Below are 20814 nucleotides of genomic sequence, written 5' to 3' on the forward strand. Positions count from 1 at the left end.
ATTAAGTCTAATTATCATTTTAAAAACATTAACATTTCACAAAATTTAATAAATTTAATAAATTTCAACATTTTAATAATGGCTTCTATCCTAAGGCAACATGCATGAACTCCAACAACAATTTCAACATCAATTCAACAAATGCTTCTATCTTAAGGCAATTAACCTAATTAAACAAAAATTAAATCAAAAGAAATTAATAAAACACCAGATTAAGAAACAAAGAATTTAAAGAAGAAGAAACATTAAGACTAATTTTTCATTTTACATAGCTAATCTAATTAACAATAATTCCAATTTTTAACAACATTATTAACACTTCACAAAATTTTCACAATATACATTTAAACAAAATAGGCTCCTAAGCTAAGTCAACATGCATCAACACCAACAATAATTCAACAACAATTACAACAATAACTACTATCCTAAATCAATTAAGCTAATTAATCAAAAATTAATTAAAAGGAGATTAAAAAATACCTAATTAACTTCACAAATAATTAAAAAGGTAGAATGAGAAAGAAGGTGGCAGGCGGCAATGACGACGACGGCAAGGGACGGGGGAGCACAAAATAAAATGAAAACAAGAAAAGGAAAAGGAAAAGGAAAAATAGAAAGGAGAGAGGAAGGAAAGACAAAGGAGATTACCTAGTAGTGGCGGCGACAGCGTGGAGGTGGTAGCGGCGTGGTGGTGGTGGTGGCACTGGAAGTAGAGGAGTGTGATGGTGGGGTCGGGTTTTAGAGGGTTAGGGTCAGGGGCTTAATTGATTGGGGGGAAATGAAAGTAAAGTATCGAGGGAGTTGTGTTCGCGTTTGTGGTAAAAGGAGTGTCTGACGGAAATTCCATCAGTTATTTTCTATTTTCCCGGATTTATGACGGTTTTTCCGTTAGTATCGTTGTATTACTGATGGAAATTCCGTCATAATTCAGTTATTACTGACGAAAATTCCATCAGATGCTCAATAATTGTAACAGCTAGAAAGCACCACAGTGTGAGAAATATCTGAAATGTCTTACGGAAATTCCGTCAGAATTAAGGTATTACTGACGGAAATTCCGTCAGATGCTCAATTATTGTGACAGCTAGATTCCACCACAGTGTGTAAGAAATGTCTGGCGGTTATTTCGTCAGAATTAAGGATTTACTGATGGATTTTCCGTCACATACTATTTAGCGCCATTGACTTTGTCAACGCGCCAATATTATCTGACGGATGATGCGTCTGGATAAATTACTGACGGTTTTTCCGTCAGAAATCCGTCAGTTTCCCGTGTTTTCTGACCGCTCATTTTTCCGTCAGATTTCCCGTCACTAACGCGAGTTATCCGAGTAGTGACAAGAGGGATGTTCACATTAATGATCTGGGTGCGCTCGTTGCGATGAGCAGGGCTTAGATGAGAACGGCTTAGGTCCCCCACTGGCGGAGAGGGTTACCTGTTGCGATGGGTAATCTAGCAGGACTACACATCTAAGTGTGTAGTCGGCTATTGATCGTTATTGGAGTTGGGGGAATGGCTACATCAGTCTGATTGTGTTTGCATATTGATTGTATTTCTGTTTTCCCTTATCTTGGTTATATAGTTGACTGACCCCGTTATTGTTTTCAAAACTGTGGTGATCCATTCGGAGATGGTGAGCAGTTGGTTTAGCAGGTCTTGGATGTTGATGTTTGTTTGCAGGATGTGGATGGATCGAGTTGTCACGTTGTCTAGCTAGCTGCCGCTGTCATCTACGTTTAGTTGTTCTTTTAGTTGTGTCGGGATTGTTTCCCTTTTTGGCTATACTTTGTATAAACAATAAGAATACATTTAATAAACGTTCTGTCATGGTCTACTTGATATACTTACCTCGGGCAACCGAGATGGTAACGCCTATATTTACTGGGGAAGGTCTTGGTAAGGCTCCTAGGTAAGTGGGGGTGTTACAAAGTGGTATCAGAGGGACGATTTTGGAACCTGAACCAATGAACCAAATGAATATAGGGTGTCAAATTCAAATGAACCTAATGTACGTGTGTTGGGAGCCCACTTATGTCGGTTTTGCGTGAGAAGGCGCCCTCATCTCAGAATCTCGACCTCATCATGCTTAAGCCAGCAACTTCGCGTGGGATAAACGTATGGGAGTTATGTGTGTGTGTTGGATGTGTGATATGAGGTTTTTGTTGGATGTTACTTTGTGTTTGGTATCAAGGCTGGAGTAGCTAGGATGCAAGAGATGGTGTGTGCTTGTGCTTATGAATGAGTTGTGTGGTTGGTTTAAAGTTCTATGTATGATTGGTTGTGTCAAAAGAAGTAATGGTAGATGGTAACGGTATAACGTGTAAAGATATGATAAGGTGTATGAATGACTTTATTTGGTATTATATGTATAAACGAGTAGATGCTTGTATGCGTATGACCTTGCTTATACATTGTTGCTGATATAATCGAGCTTGAATAGGCTGTGTGTGCGTGTAACATGGCCAGTTCCCGTTAAAGGAATTATAGGAAGCATGATATATATTGTGCAAGTAAGTCGTAGAGGTGTGTGTAGTTGATAAGTTACTTAATGTATGATAGAAGTAGCATCTAAGTGTGACGAGTTCCGAATGAGTTGGACTCCGAACAATGTTTATTGTTTTGCAGGGAAATTATTCATAAAATCTTCAATTTCCGTTACTGTGCAGGTGTACTCGACCGAGTACGAGCAACTCGATCGAGTATGTAGGCACCCGACCGAGTACTCAGAGGACAATAGCTGACTTAAAAACCCAATTCTGAGTACTCGACCGAGTAGACCCAGGTACTCGGCCGAGTAGGCCCAGTACCCGACCGAGTACCCCAATTTTTGTGGTTCAGCTTTGATTTTTCGGAAACCTTATAAACCCACCTCTATTTCTATTTCATGCCTCATAACACTTCTTTACACACAAAATTCTCAAAACTTTCTCTCTCAACCTACACTAGGGTGATTTGTGCTAATTTTGTTCTCAAATTTGTTCTTGCCTTCATTCTTTCAAATCAACTTCCGACTTAAGGTAATGCAACTTTCACAAACTGCTTACTTTTAATCAAGCAATTGATTAATTTGCCCCAAAATCTAAAATTTTCTATTATTTTAATTAAAAGATTCATGTTTGTATGGTGTTAATGTGATAGTAATTGCTCTGATTAATTGATTTACATATGCAAAAGATGGCTCTAAGCTCAAAAACTTCTGATTTGGTACAGAAAATTCTTAGGGTTTTTGCCCCAAAATTTTGATTTTGGTCACTTAGATTGCATGTAGGATGCTCATAAAGGTTCAATTGATGTTGGTAATGCTCTACCAAGTAGATATTTCGTGTCTTTTAATAGAAAAATCCGTCTTAAAACTACGTCCTAAAAAGTGTATAAACTGAAAAGTCCCACTTATTATAGTCGTGATCGAAGAAGGCCAATCGAGTGAGGAGCTGTTTGTCCCTCCAGTTGATAAGTATCCATCGGTAATCTTCGCTAACTTTGAACAGCGGGCTGCTTTCGTAGCCCTACTGGGTCGTACCATGAGGCCGACCTGTTGTGTTGACCCGGAGATCTTGAAGGATTTGGGTGTAGAATCGGATATATATCATATATTCAAGATTTTGGGGATGGATGGGTTGTACTACCTCCGTAAAAAGTCATATCCGTTCCTTACCCTAGAATTTCTAAGTTCCTTAAACTATGATGTGAAAGAAAAAGCAGTTAGTTTCCGTCTTTTGAACATCGACCATGAGTTAACCCTCGACTAGTTTGCTGAACATTTGGGGTTAGAGACTGAGAAGGATGTGTACATCAGTGATGTAACGACCGAGAGTGGGGCACCCCACTACCTACCTTATCTTATCGGCCAATCCGCTCCGACCTCTAGTGCCATGTTAATTAATGATGTCCAACATGTGTCTCTTTGCATGTTTTTAATGATGATGACTTGTTTGCTTTCTGGTCGAAACGATGTAAGCAAGCTGAACTCCCACGACGTAATGCTCTTGGTGTCCTACCTTAACCCTCTCTGGAGGGAACGCTTCTACTACAGTGCTCCCGGTGTGGTGTGTGCCAGTTTGGCACTTATGGCTCGCTCCAAGAGACTCTATCTTAGTTGTGGAGCCATAGTGACCCGCCTAGCCCAGAGATTGACCGACTTTGAAGCTTCTTCGGAGTCGGGAACTGCTTTGTTTGAGACTGCCCCCCACCATGGATGAGCACTACCGGCGCCACATTAAGTGGCTTAGGAGGTTAGATGACAAGGCCTTAGCCTGGAGTAAAGGGAACGAAGTGGATGAGACTGCCTGATCCGAAGCACCTACCGATGATTGATCACCTGCGGGAGTATGACTCGGGTAGTGGAGACCCCCGGCCTGAGCCCCAGTTTTATTTGATCACTCCCTAGATCCTTCTAGACTTGCCCGAGCCGGTCACTGCTTCTGGTAAGCAAACGACCATCCCGACACCTCGCGAGCACCGTGGAGGGAGGATGACCGAAGAGGTAGAAACAGGGCCTTTGTTTACCACACCGAGCTTCTACCCGACCCAGTACTCGCCATATCCTACGGTCCATGACCCTAGGATGCAGATTAGTGAGCTTACAGAGCGGATATCTACCACGCTGGTGTTGAGGAACATGCATGAGATGCCATACCAGCAGGGTGTGGGGACTTATCTTGATCAGCCAGTATGGTGGAGGGGATTTGAAGATGACACCGAGGTGTTCCATAGCTATGGGATAGACCGCACCACGTGGAGGACCCCGGAGAGCTACAAGTATGGTTGTCTCGCGGGACCGTGGGGAGCCAACTATGGTAGCCAGTTGAATGAGGCAGGGAGGTGGATTGGTGGTGACTACTCAGTAGGAGCATATCATGGAGCAAGGACATTCGGCACAGGTGGCGGAGAGGACATGGACGAGGATGTGGACTCTTGAGCCCCATTTTCTTTTATATTGTTGATTTGTTGGATGTTATGACGGATTTCTATCGTACTTGTTATTTGGTTGTTTTGGATGATTGTGACCAGGCCATAAGGCTAACACTCTATTTGTTTTCATGTTAGTACGTAGTTAAGACTTGGTTCCTTGCGTTGGTGGTTGGTTAAAACTCGTCTTGCAGGAAAATGCTTACAATTTCATGAGTTCTGGTTGTGAAATATTGAGTTCTGCCCTCAGAAACTCTACCGAGCACTGGATACTCGGCCAAGTACCGAGTACTCGACCGAGTTCTCGCTGGTACTCGACTGAGTACCCTGGTGTTGAGTCCGTGGTTGCTCTATAGCTTGTGGTTTGATAGGATAAGTTGTTATATCTTGCTAGATACGTCTTCATAAGATCCTTGGCATCGACATGTGTATGGTATGGTAATTATGTGGCAAATTTAGTGGTAGTACGGTAGTTTGGGTTGAGATTAAGACGGAACTGAGGTACGATTTGGTGTGAATAACAACATGGTAATCATATGGTACTAGTTAGCGTTGTGCGTTGCATGCGTCCCTTCTAAAGTTGTGATTTTCAATTTATTTTATCTTCGTCTTATGCAAGAATGGTTACTTCTGTCTCGTACATGCTCTTACTTGTTAGATGTGGTGACGTTGCTTTTGCCGACGGTTATATTCAAACAAGAATTTTATGCCTTTCTTGTATAGTTGGGGGTAACCTTCGGGGACGAAGTTCCTTTTTAGAGGGGTAGATAACATCACGCAAAAGATTTTGTAAAACTTCTTTAACATGATTGAAATTGTTGTTTTAATTCGTTAACTGTTGTTTTATATCTTTAGTCATGCGGTTTAAACAGTTTAGTATCATCGGTCTTGTTTTAAACTAGTTGTACTTGTGACAAACATTGTGTTTGTAACACCCCTTCTTACCTGGCCAAGGTAATTGGGAGATGTTACCTTTTAGGTTTCCCGAAGCGATAAATCGGAGATACAATCAAGAAACATTTATTATAAATAAATAAGTTTAGTGATTACAAACCATAAACAAATGGATAAAGTGAACTATACAAATTACAAGTCAACTACCATCTATGTCATCTATGCTACTCGACTCCGAGTCCAAGGCACGGCCCAAATCCCGATCATGTCAACAAGCAAAACCTGTACTCAACCTGCTCCCCATATGATCGGAAATATCATATGGATTGACACAGGCCACCCCGGAAATAGGTGACAATTACACAGACACACAAACGTCAGTTTCAATAAATAAATAAAGTGTGACACGACTTAAAGTGTGTGAGTATGCAACATGACTATAACATGAACAAAGCGCTATCCAACAATCACCACCATGGTACTGGGACACGCCCAGACATACCGACAACCACACTGGTACCGGAACACGCCCAGACATACCAACAACCACACACACAGGTACCTGGACACGCCCAGACGTACCAGGTGCGGAAGCCAACCGGATCCCCTGCCAGACGTCGTGTCTCAACCACAGGTGTCCCTCCAAACTCAAGCCATTAATGTGCACATCCCTCTTGGAGTGGGAAGCTCCAAAAGACGACTCAAGCGTAAGACGGTCTCCCAACCGTCTTACGTCTCCAAAACAATCGACAATAATAACATATCCTCCACACACACAAATACAACCAATACATGAGTTATAACTTAACATACCATAATCATCCTCTTAATAATGTAATTAACCACTAAACATGTTATAATGCAAATGCCCTAATTTATGTGAAACTAATTACAACATAAACAACATTATTGAAACTGAGTAGGATTAACCTACCTTTTAGCATACTCCATAAGCTAATCCAAGACAACAAGAATCCATCTCCTAAAACCGTCTCATCCTACAATAATCACATAAAAACTATCATAATACATCCTAATCTATTATACAATATAAAACCCCTTATTATTACCCTCTAATTACCCATAAACACATACTAATTGCTAATTAATCAACCCAATTGGAAACCCCTAAAAGTTAGGGTTCATAAGACTAGAAAAGGGTAGATCTTAACTTACAAATCAAGAGGAAGGAAGGAGGAAGGTGAGCAATCCACTAAGCTAAGCTTGAATCCCCTAATATGGTGTTTGTGAGGGTTTTAGAGAGAAGGGAGAGAGTTTTGAGAGATAAGGAGGAAGGTGGAAATGATTTTAGGGTTAGGGGAGAAAGGGACAAATCTCATATTCTGAAAACAGCGGCACTCGATCGAGTGGCGAGTCAACTCGGTCGAGTGTCGCTCACTCGGTCAAGTGCCGGTCCACTCGGTCGAGTGAACTTCACTCGGTCGAGTGCGACACAGTTCTCAGCAATGACCAGTTTTCGTAAAACAGTCATATCTCACTCGTTTCTTGGTCATTCTGGGCGTGTGACCTACCGGTGGAATCGTAAAAGAACAAGCTATCACCGCCAATTGGAATCACATTAATATCATGTCTATATCTCAAGTTATGGTAGTTTTAAGACGACCCTTCTATAACCGGACATTATAACAACTCCACTAAGTCCAGTATTGGTTATACTCAGTCCACTCGGTCTACTCGGTCGAGTGAACGCTTTAGAAACTATGAGGTATTATAATCTTCCCTCCTTAAAAATAACTTCATCCCCGAAGTTCACCTCACTCTCTCATTTCCTCAAATCTCATGCATTCTCTCGCACCTCACATGTTTATCAACCGTATACGCTCTTACTAAACATCACACTCATCCCAGAGTTCTTCACTCAATTCTCACTAATTCTCACATTATGTACTTTCTCTTTCCTAAATTTCCGAATTATTACATCCACTCCCCCTAAATGAGAACTTCGATCCGAAGTTTAGCCATCAAACCTCATAATGATCTCATACACTCGTTACAAAATTCCACGAATAACTATGTTCCAGGTTCAACACTCTCTCTTATCTATTGCAACTCCATTATCAAGTCTCATATAGTCTTGTGCCATTTCTATAATCCTACTCTAGAAGCCTTTTTAAGGGTCCCCCACCTACAAGCCTCCCAAAGGTCAAGCACCAGGTCCAAACCCATGATTCCCATCTATAATCCCATAACTAATTCCCAACTCAAGTCGGTTATAAGTATACGTATCTATCATGGTGTATAACTCAATTATTATTACATATCGATATCACGTCAAATCTCATGCTTTCACATGTATGCACATCAATCATGAATATGCGGACTACAAGAAACACTCAAATAATGCAATTTCTCGTTATGTGACTCAACCATAGTCAACATTCCCATTTCCGGACATCATGCCACGCATATACCGTGTCAAATCCACCATGTCATCATACACGTGTTTCCAAATCCGTTCCCATCCATCATCAACACTTCCGCTTATACGGAGACCATAATCACAATCATGCAAATGACCATTATGCAACACATAATTTACATTATTTATCTTACTTTAATACAACAAAACAATATCATGTCGATCAACACACATCAACAAGATTACCACATCATTTATGTCATCAGTCCACTCATGTTGAATCAACAATTTCCATTTACTTTCAAAGTACCATGCCATGTAATCAAACGTAAACAATTCACACATATCACCCATGCAAGGTCAATCGTGGTCATCCAACACAATTCAACTAATATAAACATCGAAATAAGGGTACACGCACACTATTTGGTTGAATATCCACAAAACAAGAGTCAAAGCATACCACTTGGTCGAGTGTAGGAGGCCACTCGGCCGAGAAAAAAACCACTCGGTCGAGTGCATGGTGCACTCGGTCGAGTGCCACCTGGGGTAAAATGTTTTCATTCTCAACTCGATTCCAAACTTACCAATTTCATCACATAAATGCTAATAGACTCCGATTGTGACTAAAACACCATTAAATAACCGAATTTTAGCATAACTCTCGGCCCTATGGCCATCATCATTACACAATTAAGATAAAACATCCCAGACACACTACCGACACATAATACTCTTTCATAGTTCTTTTTGCAACCGTTCTATTTTCTCCCCATACCCGGCGACGGTATCACCATACCGTCATCAACAACCACAATAGTCACGTTGGTAGCCACAACACTTACTATCTCATGGACACGGCCCTAACCACTTATTTCTCTCAAGGAATAACAACAACAACATCACCCAAATGGACACTTCAAAACGATCACGATTCATACCATAGACGCTCTACCTGACCATTGGGAGGTAACTATACAACATCTATGCTACCACTCATAGGGTCAGATTCCCACATAACCATTTTCACACTTCATGCGTATACACTTAAATTAAGCGATTACACTCTCTAACACAAATGATCAACTACCTTAACAATATGATTGAGTCCTCAAGTATTACACGCCACACTCTTACTCTCATGACCGCAAAAAGCAAACTTGGTAGTACTAAATGTATCATCATATACCTACCTACCTACATGGCCCAAATCCACATAAAATAACCCAACTTACCTCAAGCCCAATAAAACATTGGTTTCACATCCATAACTCTCAAGATACCATGTTCACCCATCATACATTATTAACTCTTTACTCTTTATCCTCATGGCTCATCGACTCACGCTCATTTCACATCCTTTCCAACACAACCATATATACCTATGCGTCTTTACTCCTCATGACTATAGAACCCACAAGGAAAACTAAACATTAACACATATATAAGCAAAACAATACATCATTAGGGAATGAAGTTATATGGCATGAGATGGTATGGAATAACTGGAATATCCCTAAGCATAGTTTTTTCACATGGATCTACCATCATGGGAATATGAATACTCAAGACAAACTGAAAAAATTAAGGATAATCGAAGACGATACCTGCTGTATTTGTGGCCATGAATCCGAAAGTAAGAATCACTTATTTTTTGAATGTCAGTATAGCCAAGAAGTCATTCTGCATGTAGGGAATTGGATTGGCATCACTCTCCCCTCAAGGGATGTCCTGCAATGGAGATTAGCTAGATCAGGTACCAAGGTGCAGATTAATATTATGAACGCAATGATTAATGCGTGTATGTATCATATTTGGAGACAACGTAATAAAAGCAAGCATGATCTTACCTTGTTTCGTCCCATATCGCTGGCTCAGGGGATTATTGCTGATATGAAGGAACAAATTGAAGGCAGAGGAACTGAGAAATGCAGCAGACGTGAAGTAAGGTGGATGAGGGACCTCATCATCTCTCAAATTTAATTGATTTTGCAGAATTTTGGCGAGGATGACGGGTTTAGATGATTTGGGGGAAAATGAGATGTTGTGAATCTGATTTTGTTATCAGGTTTTGTTGTTTTTTGGTTTGTGTTTAGTTGGTCTGTCTCTTTGGGTCGTTTGTTTTGGGCTGTTTGTCTAGCCTTTGTCTTGTCCGGATGGGATTTTTGTCTTGTTGACAAAATCTCTTCCGATACACAGTGGTGACGTTTTTTTGATATATATATACTTACATTTTATCAAAAAAAAATATATCATTAACAAAATTGCAATGCCATGGAACAAGGAAACTATGTTTCAAATGTAAAATTAAAATTCAATCATATACACTATGGTATATCAACAGAAAATTTTGGCAAGATTTTAAGGTAAAGTTCTCAATTCAAGACAATACATAGCATTATTAACAAAATTGTAAGCTTGAGGCACAATAAAACCAAGTATTAGGTACGCAAAATCAAAATTTAAGCATCAACACTATAACTTCTACACATATCACCATTAACAAAGTTGGGGCACCATGATGCAATTAAGTCATGTTTCAAATATAAAACCAAAATTTAGTGATGTACTCATGAAATCCCAAAAATTTGGCCCACTTTTAAAACAGAAATCTCTGATTTAAACCGTGTTATTACAATGATACTCATAAGGATTATTGCATTAAAACACCGTTAAGGCAACTTTAAGATAAAAGAAAGAATCAAGATTTGGTCAAGATTTGAAGGTGGGATTACCAACTTAAGACAATACATAACATTACTAATGGTATTTGAAGTATTATTACTCAATTAATTCAAAAGACTTTAAAACAAAAAATTTCAAATTTTGAGACCATACCCAACATCATTAAACCACCTTTGAATCTTTACAACATAATTAAACAAAAATAAACGGAGTATAGAAAACCACATCAAAATCATTCATTTTTAAAATTAAAAAGAAGATCTTAAGGCAACATTTCAAGGTGGAATTTTGATTGGCGATAATACATGCCGTTACCAACGAAGAAAAAACAAGCCTTAAGTGCGAGAAGATTCTTAAGCCTCATTAGTCAACTAAACTAAGTCTTTAAACACGAAAAATCAAAGCTTACGCATTAACATTAAGGTTTCAAAATTTTGGAACAAAATTGTCAAGACAGTATTTCAAACATATGAGAAGAGCAATAATAATCGAACTCTAGCCCTTGTTAAACAATCAACCGTTCATCAAACACCAAATCAACTCATTGACTTAAGAACATATAACTTCGAGTTCATAAAAAAATATTTATGCAAAAATTCGACATGAAAATTTTATACTTGACATCGTAAATGATGTAAAAAGATGATTAATTTCATGTTTCAAATAAAACATGCCATTAATTGACAAAATTGGAAGAATTAGCGTAGATTTAAACAAAATCAAATTGGAACAAATTAAGAGCAATGAGGAAACCATTGACATCATTTAATTAGCAATAATTAAGAGAATAAGATGGGGTAGAAAATTGAAGTCCAAACAATAACATCAACAATGGAGCCTTGGAAAAAATATAAAATTGTTTTGGGTACTTTTGTTACGAGAAATGATGAAGAGAATGAAAAAATAAGGTAATAACACAATTTTCGCGAAATTCACAGCCCAAAAACTAGGACTCGGTCGAGTGCTGAGTCCATTCGGTCGAGTGCCATTCCACTCGGTCGACTGACTCACTTCCAGAAACTTGAAAGTTTCTGGAAATTGGTCCACTCGGTCAAGTGGTAGGGTTCACTCGGTCGAGTGAATGGTACTCGGTCGAGTACAAGCTCGCACTCGGCTGGGTGCCTCTCTTTGGTTTGCAATTTTCGACTAAGAATTACTATGTTTATACTAGCGGTTATTTTACTAACAATTACTACTAATCACATCCTACGATGGCATCAATGAAATTCAAACATATATCTACGGTATAAAATGTTAAAGAACGGGGCTAGTGCCCCTCACACTAGCTCGTAATAACCACTTTCAAAACATGTTATACACATTACTCTTTTCATCCAATTTTTCACATTTTAACATGTACCGAATGAACAATTAAATCATGCAAGAATCCTATCAACCATGAAAATTACGACTTTAAAACACATCATATCCCAAAAACGCAACACTCCTACAGATAAATGCATTCCATATGTTACCATTTACCACACGACCTCTATATAATGCAACATGTGCAACAAAACTATAACACAAGCAAAATTCATGCAATATTTCAATTTACGTTTCCCGACTCGTAACCACCCACGTAGTGACCAACGGGAAACAATAGGATCTAGTTTTGAAATGAGAGATCTTTCTCACCCAAAACTGACCTCCTATTGCACTCAAGTCAGGTTCATTTTATTAGACACTCCGAGATTAATTTTTGTTCATTGGTTTGGGTTTTAAAATCGCCGCTCTGATACCACTTTGTAATACCCCATTCTTACCCGGCCAAGGTAATTGGGAGATGTTATCTTCTCGGTTTCCCGAGGCGGTAAATCAGAGATACAATAAAGAAACATTTATTATAAATAAATAAGTTTAGTGATTACAAACCATAAACAAATGGATAAAGTGAACTATACAAATTACAAGTCAACTACCATCTATGTCATCTATGCTACTCGACTCCGAGTCCAAGGCGCGACCCAAATCCCGATCATGTCAACAAGCAAAACCTGTACTCAACCTGCTCTCCATATGATCAGAAATATCATATGGATCGACACAGGCCACCCCGAAAATAGGTGACAATTACACAGACACACAAACGTCAGTTTCAATAAATAAATAAAGTGTGACACGACTCAAAGTGTGTGAGTATGCAACATGACTATAACATGAAAAAACCGCTATCAAACAACCACCACCACCACGGTACCGGGATACCCCAGACATACCGACAACCACACTGGAACCGGGACACGCCCAGACATACCAACAACCACACACACAGGTACCGGGACACGCCCATACGTACCGGATCCGGAAGCCAACCGGATCCCCTGCCAGACGTCGTGTCTCAACCACACGTGTCCCTCCAAACTCAAGCCATTAATGTGTACATCCCTCTTGGAGTGGGAAGCTCCAAGAGGCGACTCAAGTGTAAGATGGTCTCCCAACCGTCTTACATCTCCAAAACAATCAACAATAACAATATATCCTCCACACACACACACAAATACAGCCAATACATGAATTATAACCCAACATACCATAATCATCCTCTTAATGATGTAATTAATCACTAAACATGTTATAATGCAAATGCCCTAATTTATGTGAGACTAATTACAACATAAACAACACCACATTATTGAAATTGAGTAGGATTAACATAGCTTTTAGCATACTCCATAAGCTAATTCAAGACAACAAGAATCCATCTCATAAAACCGCCTCATCCTACAATAATCACATAACAACTATCATAATACATCCAAATCTATTATACAATATAAAACCCCTTATTATTACCCTCTAATTACCCATAAACACATACTAATTGCTAATTAATCAACCCAATTGAAAACCCCCAAAAGTTAGGGTTCATAAGACTAGAAAAAGGTAGATCTTAACTTACAAATCAAGAGGAAAGAAGGAGGAAGGTGAGCAATCCACTAAGCCAAGCTTGAATCCCCTAATATAGTGTTTGTGAGGGTTTTAGAGAGAAGGGAGATAGTTTGGAGATATAAGGAGCTAGGAAGGTGGAAATGATTTTAGGGTTAGGGGAGAAAGGGATAAATCCCGTGTTCTGAAAACAACGGCACTCGATCGAGTGGCGAGTCCACTCGGTCAAGTGTCACTTACTCGGTCGAGTGTCTCTCAATCGGTCGAGTGCCGGTCCACTCGGTTGAGTGATCTTCACTCGGTCGAGTGCGACACAGTTCTTAACAATGACCAGTTTTCGTAAAACAGTCATATCTCACTCATATCTTGGTCATTTAGGGCGTGTGACCTACCGTTGGAATCGAAAGAGAACAAGCTATCACCTCCAATTGTAATAACATCAATATCATTTCTAGATCTCAAGTTATGACAGTTTTAAAATAACCCTTCTATAAGCGGACATTATAACAACTCCACTAAGTTTAGTATTGGTTATACTCGGTCCACTCTGTCTACTCGGTCAAGTGAACAACTTAGAAACTATGAGGTATTACAGTGTTGAGGTCGTCATAATCATGTTATGGTGACTTTGTGATGTTGGGCACGTCATGAGGTCATAATAATAATATTCTTGTAATGTTTACATTGACGTTTTTCATTGTTACATGAGTGTTACGTGAAATTTTATGACGTCCGTCGTGTCACGATTGGTATGGGATGAATTTCGGGGACGAAGTTTCTTTTTAGGGGGGGGGGACTATAATACCCGCCCTGTTAGACACCCGTTGACTGACCTATTGACCAAGGGAGAGCTTTAGTAAGGGACACGGGTGAGATTAGATGACCAATGTAACTCGATACTTAACCTAGTAGAGGCCACTCGGCCGGGTATCTGAGGTACTCGAGAGTGCGGCGTACTTGGCCGAGTATGTCTATACTCGACGTAGTACCTCATGTGACAGCGCATTAATATAAAACGCGAAGACTTAAACATAAATCACTTTCAACGGTTCTTTTTATCACTCCTAAACCTAATCCCTCTCTCTCCCACTTCTCTCATATCACTCTACACATCTTGGGTGGCCTTGAACACTAATCCGGGGAGGGAGATGGTCTATATATGAAGTCATTGAGTCGGATTATCGCCGTCGTCGGCATCGGTCTGCGTCTCAATGTGAATTTGTGAATAATTGTTATCTTTTAATAGATCCTGAAAAGCTTAGTGATAGGGTACGGTTGTTACTTTTAGGATTCTATGTGGAGTCTTACTTGGCATAATATGATGGACGCATTTTCATGGAATAGCGAAAAGGTAAGGTTTCTCTACTCAGTCGGTTGTGTAATTAATTTGAGATTGTTGTGATTGATTGATTGGTTAATATGCTGCGTTGGATTGATATTGGTTGAGTAATATTGTGATTGGTATTGTTTTAATGGGACCATGGTTGGGAGATGGTTCTAACCCCATGTTCGCCTCTTGTGGCTCCCGTAAGAAGGGGGATGTGCACATTACTGATCTGGGTGCACTCGTTGTGATGAGCGGGGCTTAGGTGGGAATGGTTATGGTCCCCCACTGGTGGAGAGGGTTACCTGTTGCGATGGGTAATTTAGCAGGACTACACATCAAAGTGTGTAGTCGGTTATTGATCGCTATTGGAGTTGGGGGAATGGCTACATCAGTCGGATTGTGTTTACATATTGATTGTATTTCTATTTTCTCTTATCTTGGTTATATAGTTGACTGATCCCGTTATTGTTTTCAGAACTGTGGTGATCCATTCGGGGATGGTGAGCAGTTGGTTTAGCAGGTCTTGGATGTTGATGTTGCTTGTGAGATGTGGATGGATCGAGTCGTCATACTGTCTAGCTAGCTGCCACTGTCATCTATGTTTAGTTGTTCTTTCAGTTGTGTCGGCGTTGTTTCTCTTTTTGGCTATACTTTGTATAAACAATAAGAATACATTTAATAAACGTTTTGTCATGGTATATTTGATATACTTACCTCGGGAAACCGAGATGGTAGCGCCTTTATTTACTGAGAAAGGTCTTGGTAAGGCTCATTGGTAAGTGGGGGTGTTACAGGCAGGGCTACAGACTTTGGTGTGTAGTCGGTTACTGGTTACTACTGGAGTTTGGAGGATGGTTACTACCGTTTGGTTTGGATTGTGTTTTGGATTGTGTATAAGTGATTTCTTATTTTGGTTATGCCATTTACTGACCCCGTTTATTGTTTTCAAAACTGTGATGATCCATTCGGGGATGGTGAGCAGTTGGTTTAGCAGGTGATGGCTGTGGATGATGCTCGCGGGTCTTGGATAGGGTCGTGTTATCACCGTCCGTTTAGCTAGCTTCCGCTGTCACTTTAACTTTAGTTTCTTTTAGGTTGTTTTGGTTTTTAAACAGTTTTGGATTTAACTTTGAGTTGTATTTTGTTTAAACAGTTTTGATATCTTTTAATAAATGTTCTTTGATGGTCTACTTGATATACTTTACCTCGGGCAACTGAGATGGTAGCACCTTGATATGCTAAGGTGGTCTTGGTACAACACCTTGGTGTTTGGGGGTGTTTCAAAGTGGTATCAGAGCGACGATTTTGGAACCTAAAACCATTGAACAAAATGAACATAGGGCGTCTGATAAAATGAACCCGGGTAGGATTGTTTGGAGCTACCGCAAAGGTTTTGTAACACTCCCTTCTTACCCGTCCAAGGTAATTAGGAAATGTTACCGTCTCGGTTTTCCGAGGCAGTGAAATCGGAATTACAATTAAGAAACTTTATTAAATAAATGACAGGTTTAATTATTACAAATATAACCTGATGAATAAATTAAATACAACTCATCTATGACTATGTCATCCATGCTACACTACTCGACTCCGAGTCCAAGGCGCGGCCCAAATCCCGATCACGTCAAAAAGCAAAACATGTACATAACCTGCTCCCCATATGATCGGAAATATCATATGGATCGACACTGGCCACCCCGAAAATAGGTGACAATTGCACACACACAAATGTTTGTTTCAATAAATAAAGTCTGACGTGACACGAGTGTGTCAATATGCAACATGACTACGATATGACTGACATGCTATCAAACAACCACCACCACGGTACCGGGACATGCCCAAACATACCGACAACCATACTAGTACCGGGACACGCCAAGACATACCAACAACCACAAACAGGTACCGGGACACGCCCAGTCATACCGGGCCCGGAAGCTAACCGGATCCCTTGCCAGACGTCGTGTCTCAACCATATGACTCCCTCTGTAACTCAAGCCATTAATTTTCACATCCCTCTTGGAGTAAGAGGCTCCAAGAGGTGACCCGAGCGTGAGACGGTCTCCCAACCGCCTTACGTCTTCATTTTTTTAGACCGAATGGCATGGTAGTGTAACAATATATACCTCGGTCAGTAATGAATGCAGTACTCTCCTGGTCAGCAGGGTACATCTTTATCTGGTTAAATCCACTAGAAGCATCCAAGAATATGAGCATCTCATGCCCTGCCGTTGCATCTACCATGGCATCAATATGTGGAAGAGGAAACAGAGATTTAGGGCAGACTTTCTTTAGGTCAGTGTAATCTACACAGACTCTCCATTTGCCATTCTTTTTCTATACGACCACTACGTTTTCCAGCCATTCAGGGTACATCACTTCCCTGATCATGCCCATGTCTAGGAGTTTGTCCACTTCTTCATTGATAATGGTATTTCTTTCTGGTGCAAACTTTCGTCATTTCTGCTACACAGGCTTGAAAGATGTATTAATATTGAGCATATAAGTAATAACATCAGCACTAATTCTAGTCATATCAAAATGAGACCAAGCAAAATAGGAAGATTTATTCTTAAGAAAGCTTACTAATTCGGGCTTGACTGAATTAGGGGCGTCAGAGCTAACTAGAACATACCTGTCAGGATACTAAGGGTTGAGGATTACCAGATCTGTTTCCATTATGGGTGGTACTACATATGTGCTCCTGACGGGGTGCAATAATTGTTATGCGAGGGACTTACCCGCCTTCGATGGCTTTAGGGCCTCGGTATAGCATTCTCGGGCTGACTTATGCTCACCTTTGATGGTTGCCACTCCCCAGTCTGTTGGTATCTTGATACACTGATGATAAGTAGATGGGACAGCCTTGACATTGTGGATCCAAGGCCTGCCTAGAATAACATTGTAGAAGGATAGACAGTCTAAAACTCCGAATCTTTCATAAGATACAACGCCTTCAGCATAGGTAGGGAGATAGATCTCTTCTAATGTATTTTTTGTCTCACCGGTGAACCCTACCAACACACTGTATTTCTTGGTGATTTGCTCCTCATTGATCTTCATGGCTTTGAGTACGTCTAGCATGATTAGGTTCACTGAGCTGCCTCCATCTACCAAGATTCTTCTTACATTGGCAGTTCCAACTTGCATGGAAATGACTAGGCCATCATGATGTAGGTCAGGAATGCCCACCAGATCATAGTCACTGAATGTGATAGGTGGTATGTTGCCAGACTTGTAGGGTGACTTAGTTTGAGGAGTCCTGGCTATTTTCTTTGCTGCTGAACTGGTCAGGCCGTAAATCTCTGATCCGCCATTTATGATTTTTACTTCATAGAGTGGAGGTGGTGGAGGGAGATTGCGTTCCTGCTTTTGCTCCTGATTGACCTTGCTGGATTCTTCATTTCTTCCTCTGGCTTTGATCAAGTCTTTGAGGTATCCTGCCTTTAACAGGTAGGCCACTTCTTTCCCGAGAGTAAAGTAATCCTCCGTTGTATGCCTTATATCCATGTGAAATTCACACCACTTGGTATGGTCCTTCCTTGGATTCAGGTTGTCTGACTTTCTGGGCCACCTGACAATTGGTCTCATGTTATCCAGTCACTGATCAAGCCTGCAATGTCAACACAGAAGTTATGTTCAGAGATATGTGGATGAACTTTAGCCTTACCTTACTATTCTTGTGCTAGGTTGACTTCTGACTGATTAGGCCTGGTATGTGGACCGCTCTTGTAGTTATTGCCCCTGCTGATGCTTCTCCTGTTCGGCTTATCATAATATTTTGCATTGCAGGGTCCTCCAACCTTGTAACTCTTGTCTTCCTCTAGCCTGATATAGGCAAGCGTCTTTGTATGGACGTCTTCGAAGGAATGATAGGGATACTTGGTCAGTTCACCATAGAGATCATTATTTGGTAGTAATCCCTGCCTGAATGCTTCCACTGCTGTTCCAACGTCACGCCTAGGAATTGATACTTTCTCCTTCTTGAATCTGGCAAGGAAAACTCTGAGGGTCTCATCAGATTTCTGGGTAATTCTGTACAGGTCACTAGAATGCTTCTCCAACATCCTGCTACTTGCGAACTGCTGGTTAAATGTGTTGATTAGGTCAGCAAAGGATCTGATACTTCCATTTGGCAGGTTGATATACCACTGCAGTGCAGGACCGGTCACGGTGGTTCCAAATCCTTTGCACATGCAAACCTACCTAAACTCGCTTGGAATAGATGCGGCCAACATTTTTTGCTTGTAGAAGGCCACATGGTTTTGTGGATCCGAGGTCCCATCATAAGTTCTCATGGATGGAATCACACATTTCTTGGGAAGATCCACTCTAACTATCTCGTCTATAAAAGGTGAGTCAGGATAGCTTTCTGGGGCAGCTTCCTCAATGCTGGCAGGAACTCCAGGTATTCTCTCAAATTTTTCATTAAGCTTCTTAATTTCCTAGACTATCGCCATTATGTCAGTCGTTCCTGTTTCATCAGGTTTCTCGTTGTCATTTTTGGGAATGTCATCATCATCAACGTTGATCACTTTTTTGGCGCCACTTGGACTCCCAAAGCTTGAGAAACAAGAGTGTTTGATAATTGATGGGAATGGGGTTCCTGGCTGGATTTTGGAGCCTGATCCCTGAGATTTCTCTAACTTTTGTTTCAAGGTTGATTCAGACTCTTTCAATTGCAAGATTTCAGCCTCTGGCTGAGCCATTTTCTCTTTCAGGCTCTCCATCTCCGCTACTTTTTGTAGTGCAGCAGTCAATTGTTCTTCCACGGTTGGTTGAGCCATTTTTTTAGATTCTTTTTTTTTGGATTTTTTGTGAAAATGGAAAAAAGATATTAATGAGCTAGATGCTCCCACGGTGGGTAAGATCCTAGTACAGTTTTTATATTAATTCGTTAGTTTTGGTTAAATCCTAATTGGGTAATTTGGGGATTTTTAGGAGTATTGTTGATTACGGATTGTGATTGTATGATTATATGTTGATAAGAGGTGATTTCGTAGAGGAGCGCTTTTTATCAGCTGTTGTGTCGATTTGTGGTGATTGCATTCCAGGTAGGGTTTCTTACTCAGTTATTGTATACATGATTATGAGATGGTTGATGGTTGATTGGCATGTGATTATATCGTAGTTGATTTTGGTATTATTGATATTGTAATTGGTTGTTGTTGATTATCTGTGGTTCGCGAGGTGCGCCCTCGGTTGAGTGGAGTCACTTTCGGGAATGACTTCACGCCCTTGATTCGCCCCTTGTGGTTCCCGCCACAGGGGGATGTGCACATTAAGGAACATGGGTTAATCGCTCGATGGAGATGAGCGGGGCTTAGGGGGGAAACGACTACGGTCCCCCACTGGCGGTGTGGATTACTGGTTGTGACTGGTAATCTGGCAAGGCTAGACTTTCAAGCTAGCCAGATGATTGGTGATGTGACGGTTTTGGAGGATTGTGATTGTGTACTTGTTGTATAATCTTATATTGTGAATGCAGTAACTGGCCCCATTTAATTGTTTTAAAAACTGTGGTGATCCATTCGGGGATGATGAGCAGTTATTGAGTAGGTATGACTTGGATGCGGGAGGGTTAGCTGAGAATGAGTCACCACGAGTCAGCTAGTAGTCTTCCGCTGTTATGTCGAGAAATTTTATTTAATGTAGCTGGTTTTTAGTTTGGAACACTTGTATCGTATTTTATCAGTTTGATTTTGGCATGTAATCACTAAAACT

At 40.4% G+C, this 20814-nt stretch overlaps 1 protein-coding gene across 1 annotated transcript; it reads right to left on the minus strand.

Annotated features, from left to right (window-relative positions):
• Positions 1-17814: 17814 nt before the first annotated feature.
• On the minus strand, positions 17815-18681 carry LOC141608229 (uncharacterized). The gene has a single exon (XM_074427592.1). The coding sequence runs from the start codon at positions 18679-18681 to the stop codon at positions 17815-17817; it is 867 nt and encodes a 288-aa protein (XP_074283693.1).
• Between the last annotated feature and the right edge of the window lie 2133 nt (positions 18682-20814).

The sequence above is a fragment of the Silene latifolia genome, chromosome 10, assembly GCF_048544455.1.
Source record: "Silene latifolia isolate original U9 population chromosome 10, ASM4854445v1, whole genome shotgun sequence".
NCBI lineage: Eukaryota > Viridiplantae > Streptophyta > Magnoliopsida > Caryophyllales > Caryophyllaceae > Silene > Silene latifolia.